Source organism: Mastomys coucha, unplaced genomic scaffold (genome assembly GCF_008632895.1).
Source record: "Mastomys coucha isolate ucsf_1 unplaced genomic scaffold, UCSF_Mcou_1 pScaffold5, whole genome shotgun sequence".
NCBI lineage: Eukaryota > Metazoa > Chordata > Mammalia > Rodentia > Muridae > Mastomys > Mastomys coucha.
Genome location: NW_022196911.1, coordinates 66,432,461 through 66,441,946, shown reverse-complemented (window position 1 = coordinate 66,441,946; position 9,486 = coordinate 66,432,461). Strand labels below are relative to the sequence as shown.

General features: G+C 43.0%; 1 protein-coding gene across 1 annotated transcript in view; it reads left to right on the top strand.

Moving 5' to 3' along the window:
• The window catches only part of LOC116078493 (NACHT, LRR and PYD domains-containing protein 1b allele 2-like), a 52,189-nt gene that overhangs the window by 38,197 nt on the left and 4,506 nt on the right, over window positions 1-9,486 (top strand). Inside the window, exons 5-10 of the mRNA XM_031353740.1 lie at window positions 215-304; window positions 938-1,020; window positions 2,197-2,296; window positions 3,689-3,912; window positions 7,255-7,517; window positions 7,987-8,112. Coding sequence (XP_031209600.1) covers window positions 215-304; window positions 938-1,020; window positions 2,197-2,296; window positions 3,689-3,912; window positions 7,255-7,517; window positions 7,987-8,112 — 886 coding nt within the window. The remainder of the gene's footprint in view (window positions 1-214; window positions 305-937; window positions 1,021-2,196; window positions 2,297-3,688; window positions 3,913-7,254; window positions 7,518-7,986; window positions 8,113-9,486) is intronic.

Below are 9,486 nucleotides of genomic sequence, written 5' to 3'. Positions count from 1 at the left end.
CTCTCTCTCTCTCTCTCTCCCTCTCTCTCTCCCTCCCTCCTTCCCTTCCTTCCTCTACCCCTTGCTTCCTTAATCCTGATGTTAGATCAAAGAAAAAACTGAATGAGCCTCCTTACTGGCTCCATCCACAGACCACAGTTTATGATCCTGGACTATGACTTTTCAAGATTCTGTGGAGGATTCCAGAAGAAATAGCCCCCTCTTGTGCTTACAGACTGGACCTCTCCTCTCTCAGTGCCCAGGTGATTACAGAGCTCAGGACCCTGGAGGCAAAGAATCCGAAGCTGCACATCTCCAGCACATGGTGAGGGGGAGGGAGAGAAAAATCCCCAATCTGGCCTTACGTGGCTGGTTCAAAGCTAAGAGATAGGGAAAGGGTCCTGAGGTGGGAAAGAAACAGAGAGCCTGAAAAAAACAGGAACCAAAGCTATTGAAATAAGGAAGGGTTCTGTATGTAGGAGGTTCATATGACTTTTTAAGGAAAAAATAGAATCATATAACATCCCTACATAAGTTCTTCAATCAGAAAAAAAGTATGAAAGGGTAAGATAGGGAGAGCAAGAACTTAAGCTGGTTTGTGCCAGTTCCGTCAGGGCCCAAGAAACTACCTCTGTGGTGATGGTATTGATCCATTCATGAAGGCGGAGCCCTCGTGATCTCATTTTGTCTGACCCTTCATCCTGCACTGTGGCATTGCATTCAGGATTAACATTACAATGTGTAAACACTGGAGAACACATTCATATAAAGCAAAGTAGAGGTTGAGATCATTCCGGTTCTAGCACAGGAGGATGGGGGTCTTCATACAGTTGTGGCTCAGGAAAGAAAAGCATGGGACAGAGTTCAAATTCTGATGAGTTGGATCTTATGTGGGGATCCCATGTGCACATCCCTAGCTTTTCCTGACATCTGAGAAAAAGAATATGTCTATGTGTAGGATGCCACACATGATGGTCCCCAGTGAGAACGTGGATGGAGAGGATATCCTGACCTCATTCAAGCAGCAGCAACAACAATCGGGTATGTGAAGGGATCAGACCCACAGCACGTGAGTATAGGTTGCAAGAGCATCTGTAGGGGAAAGTCGTCATTTCTTTTTCTTTTTTATTATTTGAATTTTTCAGATTTCATACACAAGTACTATATTTTCATCATTTCTACCTCTCTATCTACTCACTCCAAATCCTCCTATGCTTCATCCACAAACTCTCCTAACCTCTCCTTTAATATTACTGTTGTTAAATACATGTGTGTTTACACATATGTATACATGTGTGTACATAAATACAACCTAATGAGTCCATTTTCTGTTGGACATGTATACACACACATGTTGGATAACCTACTCGGGACCGTTTTCCTGGGAAAGACTGATGTTGTCTCTCTTCTACAAGATGTTAACTGCCTATAGCTCTTCACTTAGGCCCAGGGCATTATGAGATTTCACTCATACATAGTAGCATGTCAACTAGGATTTTCATTGACTGGATCTTGTTGAGACAGTTATATTGGTGAGATTTCCTGGGTTCCATGTCACATGCAGAATACATTATCAGCAATAAATACCTTAGAAGTGTTTATCATTTCTATGATCCTTTCTCTGACATGGGACAGTACACGCCATAAAAATAGCCCCACCCATTGCAAGTCCTTCCACACCTAGAACCAAGATAGAATACTGCTTCTTTCTCTTCCAGACCTGGAGGCAGCTACTGCCCCTCTCTCAAGTCTGTGGCTTGTATCAGGTTCTGTACCAAGTCTCCCTTTCTCCTTCTGATCTGCTATGGCCTAGGGCTCACCTCTCTATCCTTGTTCATACATCTTTGGTATTGTGTTGTTTTCTCAACACACACATGCACATACACATATGTATGCTACAGTTCTCTGTCATACATATCTGTGTGTGAACACACACACACACACATTTCTATACCCTTCTTTCTGGTGTGTGTGTGTCTGTCTGTGTGTGTCTGTGTGTAAAAAGTATGGAGGAAGCTGAAGGAGCAGTGACACAGACTACAGATGCACTTCCTGCTATTGCCAAGGCTGACCAGACCAGAAGAGGGTTCAGCCATGGTATATTTCTAGACATGCATGGACAACAAAAAGTGACCACTGTCTGACCTATTCTACAGGAGTGGTACCTATAACTTGTACTACTAAGGAGCTTCCATCTATCTTCTCCTACCTCTCCAGGAGACAAGCACATGGAACTTCTGGGGACAGAAGATGACTTCTGGGGCCCTACAGGACCTGTGGCTACTGAGGTGGTTGACAGAGAGAGGTACATGTACCGGTGAGTAAGTTCTACCTGGCAAAGGCTGGCTTTTCCCAGTCTACTTTCCATAAAGGATCCCTACAGATATCATCTACTTTTTTCTAAGTTTCTTCTCTTTTTTCTTTCCAATACAGGAGGCTAATCCAGGTCTGGAATAAGGACTTTGGCCTGTTATAAAAATAGGGGTTTGTTTTTTTCTTAAAATTTTTTCAGATATTTACAAAACAGGAAAGCACAAGAAATTCCCTGAACAACTATTCAATTCCATCAACCATTTTGCAAATTTGTCTCCACTACTCTCAATCTTTCTTTGTCAACATCATCACAAATGACACCATATGATCTCACTCACAATAAGTTCACTATACATCCCCATGATTAAAGATAGGACTTCATCATCCACAACCAGCACTCTCTGACATCATCAACTGTGCTGACCTGAGTCCATCATTTCATCTACACAGTCTGTGCTCAGCTTTGCTCATTATCTGAAATGTGGTCTTTCTGCTGATTATTTTATCCCTGGTGTACATAGCATCTCTCCCTTCATTACATTTGGGTTCTCCTGTCCTTAGATTCACCTTAAATCTTGTGCTCCCTGAACTCTTGCTTCCCTAACAACCATTGTAGTCCAAAAAGCCATTGGAGCTGAGAACATGACCATGTGTATGGTAGCACTGTCATCTAAGATGTCTAGTCTCACAAGTAATGACTGAATAAATACACAACCACGGTGTCTTCCACAACCTGTTACCCAACTCCAACACTGTCACAGTCACTTTCTCAGCTAGAGAAACTGTCAGTGTCAATATCTATTTGTCCACCTACCTGTCAGCAAGCAGGGAGCCTTGGAAAAATCAATGAAAACCTTGGTAAAGCACTATGTTAAGGCCAAGAACTTATCCCTCATATGAACAGATAGACTTTCATTGAGAAATGTACTCTTTAAGAATATAAATACTAAAAACTAATGATATGCATCACTAATTCTGTCTTAGTCTAGTATGCACAAGGTACTAGTTTTATCCTCTGAAATTCACACACACAAACACACACACACACACACACACACACACACACACACAAACACACACACACACGCCAATTTCATCACTCTCATCACCATCACAGGAAGAGCTGACAGCTCCCTACATGTGCTACATGTAGGTTTGCTTTACATAACTCACTACTCATAGTTCTCTAAGATGATGTCATTAACATTAACATCTATGTGCAGATGAGGAAACAGTTGGGAAGTTAAATGACTAATCAGGGATCCACATAGATAGCAGAGGAAAAAAACTCAGAGCCAGCTGCCTGAAGCCTGCTGTGTCCTGAGCTCCACACTGGGTCTGCACACATCAGATGAGTAGTACTGGTGTGAACTGTGCCTGCCTCTCCCTCTTCCAGAGTTCGATTGCCCATGGCTGGTTCCTACCACTCTCCAAGCACAGGACTCCACTTTGTAGTGAAAAGGGCAGTGAACATCGAGATTGAATTCTGTGCCTGGAGCCAATATCTGGACAAGATTCCCTTGCAGCAGAGTCACATGGTGGCTGGACCTCTGTTTGACATCAAGGCTGAGCAAGGAGCTGTGACTGCAGTGTACCTCCCTCATTTTGTGTCCCTCCAAGGTAACCAAGGGAAGCTAAAGGAGGAGGGTGGTAATAATGGATGGGCTTGACAGGTCCTACAGCAGACTATAGGATCATAGGTGATGAAGAAAAGTTTTAATGGATGTGGACTCATGAAGTGCCCCACCCTCAGTGATTTTCAAAGATTTCTTCAGAAGGTGTTCTGGTAAATACAGGGTCCCAGTGAACATGCTCATACTGCAGCCTGTGATCCCAGCACTGTCAACTGACATGCCTCAGGAAATTTCTGGTCTTAAAATTGAAAGTCCAGCATGTCATGCTGCCCTCAAGTCCTAGGAAAAGCACGGGTTGTGTTCATGCTAGCAAGCAGGGAAGATGGAAAGGTACAGCACATTCTGGGATTCTATCTAAATTCCCACAGCATGAAGAAGGGGTAATTCAAGGATCTGCTACGAGGTCTGAGGCTGCCTTGGGAAAGGCCAGACTATCAAGTCCCCAAACTGTCACACAGGGTACATTTTTTCTGTCATGAAGTTCCATCTGAAATTATTGGCTAGCATGTTGTTGATGTATGGAGCAAGCTGTACCATGTCGTGCAGGAGCAATTTCGTTGTCTCCTTTCTTGGTGATTATCCATTCCAAAGCAAACACCTGAAAGAAAATATTTCTCTCTGCTAAACTACATGCATTGTAATACTGTTTGTCATGATGCAACTTGGAGACAAACTCAGAGGAAAAGAGAAGCAAATGGTGGATTACAGAGTTGTGAAGGGATCACATTAAGCTGACATATTACATTCATCATCACAGTTCTATCAGTTGTCAACTTGACACCCAAGCACATCACTTTAAATCCTAACTTTCCACTTCTTGCCTCTAAAGTTTTAGTTTCATCTCATTATGAAAAGTTGTATCTAGTTTCAAGGGTCCCATTAGACCTTAAAAATTCCCATGTCTAAAATCCCTCTCTCAAAAGAGACTTGATGCAATCTCTTAACTATGAGCTCCTAGAAAATAAAAAACAAGTTACATACTTGCAACATACAACAACAAAGAATAAGCATTGACATTCCAACATGGAAGTATCATAGTATAGCAAGGAATGCTCACACCACAGCAAGACAAACTCCTTCAGGATAAGCACCAACTTCTACAGCTTGCAGACCAGCTATGGAGCTCATGGTATCATTGACTGGACTCCAACAGATGTGGATAGCTCCACCCATCCAGTTCTGTACATGAAGCACACATAGCCTCTCTCTTAAGTCATCTCTCGGCTCCTTTCCTACTCCTGTCTTCAGCAGAAAACAATTGTGGTTCTGACTTTTCCACATCCTAGGATTTTCATTCACTCTTTGGCTTCCCTTTCAAAGGTTCATAGAAGGACCTGTCAGGACCTCCCTGCAGGGTCTTTGACTCAGATACATTGCTTGGCCTCAGCTGCTATCTGAAGCTGTGTATCTTGACTCAATGACCCCCTCAATCTAGCATCTTTTCTTCCTCCCCAAAAAATCCATAGCTATGACACTGGCAAGTTCAGCTGACAGCTTGACATGCAGCCTGCTCCTGTTCCACTGGACAATGTCTGTATGACGTGCTGACCATGGGGAAACATTTCCTTCATTATTTGCATTTGTGGAACAGGGAACATCATCAGTTAAGGATTTTGCATTTTCAAAAATTGAAGGCTGGAAAGAGTGAGGTTCTGCCCTCGGGACTCCTCTCCTATTGCCACAGTGCAGCTTTCCCTTCAGTGATGATGATCTCTTTAACAATTACAGCTGACATTTTCTTAATTGGGCTGAATGTTCCTTATTTACAAATTTATCTGCACCATTAATCCTTTATCTTTAAATTCAACTTCACATATTTAAGGCAATTACACACCAAAGCTAGATTACTGCCCAAACTGTTTCAGGAGTGGATCCTTTTCAGTTTCCCTTGGAACCCTTGCAACTCTTGAAACTGTCATGAACTGGCCTCCACTGTCTCTCTAAGCATTCCTGTCTTCCCTGTTTCCATCACAATATCTCCTTAAGCTCTGCTCTGAGTATGGTAGGGATTTTCTACTCCTAAGTACCAAACTCTTTCATATTTCATCCACCAAACAGTTCCAATGCACTAAGAACCACATGATCAATTCTACTACAACAACCCAATGCCAGGTAACAAATCTCTGTTCAGGTTAATTTACTTGTGACTCAAACAAAATACCTGACCAAGGAAACTTAAGAGAGAAAGGCTTTATTTTGCTTCACAGTGCTAAGGCACAGTAAGTGCATGGTGACATGGAAGTCTGAGAACATGGAAGTATGGCACCTGGTAAACTTGCATCAACAGGCAGGGAGCAGACAACTGTGAATGCCTGTGCTCATGTGACCTTCTGGATCCTAGTGCATGGCTAGGATTTCCCAAATCAATTAACCCAATCATGATAATCTCCTTCCATCATGCCCAGAGACCTATATCCAAAGTAAAACTAGATTTATTCAAGTTGACCTTTGACATTAACCATTCAAGGAATCCATCCAGCTGTGACCTCAGTGAGCAAACATACCCTTGGGTCTCTCTTATGACAACAAACTTCACCCTGCAACAAAGACATTAATGAGTACTGCGAAATCTCCAGATGCTGAGGCTGGAGAGAGCAGCATCCCAGAAAAACAGCTGGTTGCCAGACTTCTGACAGTAGCTTCTGAGGCTATATTATTGATAGCATCCCTGGATGAGACCATCAAGAACAACCATTGCACTATGAATACTCTCCCAGATGCTATCCAGGAACAAAGCCAAAGGTGCTTCAAATGAGAGTCAGTGTACAAGTGGCACCACTGACAGCAAGTCACACCCACCCTCTCTGGCATAATAAATTGATGGTGAGGAAATGGCTGCTTGTCTGCTCAGTGCTCAATGGGCATAAATTAATAAAGCTTAAATATTTTATGGTCACAGTTGAAGTAATTAACATCAATAAATGCATCTAAGAAGATATCCTGAGCAGGACAATTTATAGAAGGAAGAATAAGGAGAATTACAGTTTCAGGGGGTTTGAGTTCATGAACATTATGATAAGTAGCATGTCAGAAAGCATAGAGGCATGGCACTACAACAGTAGCTGAGTGCTTACATCCTAATTGTCAAGGAGGAGATAGAGGAATGAAACTAGAAACAAAGAGATTTTAAAATCTCAAAGCCCACCCCAGTGACATGCCTCGTCCAACAATGCCACGCCTCCTACTCCTTCCCAAACAGTTCCACTAACAATATGAACCGTGCTCATTCAAACTATCACAGTCATTCTATATCCTACTGTGATGTTTCCATCCGAGTTTCACTCCATGGAAACATTAAATCTACATCTTTGAATCTGTTCTTTCACAGAGACAAATGCAAGCACAGTTGACTTCAAGGTGGCCCACTTTCAAGAACATGGGTTGGTTCTAGAAACACCAGATCGAGTGAAGAGTCGTTACACAGTACTAAAAAACCCAAGCTTCTCTCCAATGGGAGTTGTACTGAAAATAATCCCTGCTGCCCGGCGCTTCATCCCCATCACTTCCATCACACTGATCTACTATCGCCTCAATCTCGAAGAACTCACCCTTCACCTCTACCTAATCCCCAATGACTGCACTATTCAGAAGGTAATACTGAGAACCCCCAAAAGTGGAGCCAGGATGGGTTGACAGAAAACCTGACATGCAGCTACTGAGCCCCTTAGAGAGATTCTTAAATGGGAAAGTGAATGCAGTTCTGTGAGGGAAACTATGGTGTGTATGATTCTGCCTTCTTCTAGGCCACTCACACAAAGGTCTGACTTTTGTCAATCTCCACACAGGTTTCTATAGTGTATTTCCCTGAAGAGAGGATGGGAATGCTCTACTACCAACATGTAGCTAACTCCCTCTTCCCTAGCAGAGACCTCATTCTCAAATGAACATGACAGGGGCCAATTATGCAACCATTTGTGTGGAGAACACAAGTTAGAAGGGTGCCCAGGGGGTGTCACTGCCATATCCCACACAAAGAAACAAAATCAAACACCTTGCCTTATTTAGACCACGTGTTGCGGCCAAGAAATCTAGATAAATCACTGTATGTAACATTTCCTAGGCCATTGATGAAGAAGAAATGAAGTTTCAGTTTGTGAGAATAAATAAGCCACCCCCAGTAGACAATCTTTTCATTGGCTCCCGCTACATTGTGTCTGGTTCTGAGAACCTGGAAATCACCCCAAAGGTGAGCATTGGTGTTTCCTACATGTGGGGGTCTAATGCCAGGTTTGGGAAACCTGGGGGGTAGATTTGAAGGCTTTGCAGCACTCTAAGATTGGGGATGAAGCAATTGGGATCTCAACAAGCAAGTCTTATCACCTAAACACGAAGGTTAGGTGGAGTTTTAAGGAACCACACAGGATTGGAAATTAGGCCTGGAGAAGTGAAGAATTACATTCAATCTGGGACAGGGAAGGCTCCCACTGAACACAGAGAGAAGAAGCCCAGGCTGAGAGTGTGTGAGCAAGACTTTCAAAATGAGCACTCCCTCATCCATGTCTGTTATAGTTTGAATCTGAAATGTCTCCTACAGGTGTAAATGCTTAAACACTGGGTCCTCAGACAGTAGTAATATCTGAGAAATTTGTGGAAATCAAAGATGTCAGGCCTGTATGCCAGAACAAAGTCTTTAGTGGAAGCATGTTATGAGGCTTATAGCCATGCCCACCTCCCCACCTCAAACATGCCAATTCCTGATCCTCTGGAATATAACCAGCTCTTGCTACAAATAATCAAGCCTCAAATTCCATGCATTTCCCATGATGAAACTAACCAACAACATAATTCCTTAATTAAGTTGCTTCCTGTCAGGTGTTGTAAGAATTATGAAAAAAGAAACAGCGTGCTGGTGTTGTGTGTATCTACAAGAACATGCTACTGCTGGTCCTACTCCTGACATAGCTCTGCCAATGGCAAGCGGGTTATCTGACCCCTGGGAGCAGCTATTGCTCCTCCAACCCCTCAGAGCTAGCTCCACTGAAACTCTAATGACCACCTGAGTCACCACAGATGGAAAACACCAAAGAGCCTTAATATTTTAAAACCAGCCAGATAACACAACTGCTGTGTGAAGAATCTATTGCTCTAAACTGTCCTATATTAGAATTCTATCAGGGACAGAGGTCACCACCAATTCTACTCGCCTCCAGATCTTACACCGTCCATGCTCCTCTCTCCAAAGCCTGGCCAAAAATGCCCTTTCTCTATCTCTCTCCCTCCTTTTCCTCCTAGGGCCCGGAAAATCCCTCCTCTTTATCTTCACCTGATGATTAGCTTCTGCTGTCTTTATTGATATAATCAATTACTAATAGAGAACAAGATTTCAGTAGCAACCCCTCCTCCTACGTGCTGGGTCCTCTGCCTTCTGAGTAAAGGTGTGTGTTCACAGGCTGTGGATTACCTCAGAGCAAAAGAGAGTCAGTAGCTAATATGGGGCTCAAGATCAAGAAAGTTTGTGAGTGAAGACATTCCTCCCTCACAGAATGACTAGGAAATTCTCAAATTCTCACACAACTCTTTCTCTCTCTCTCTCTCTCTCTCTCTCTCTCTCTCTCTCTCT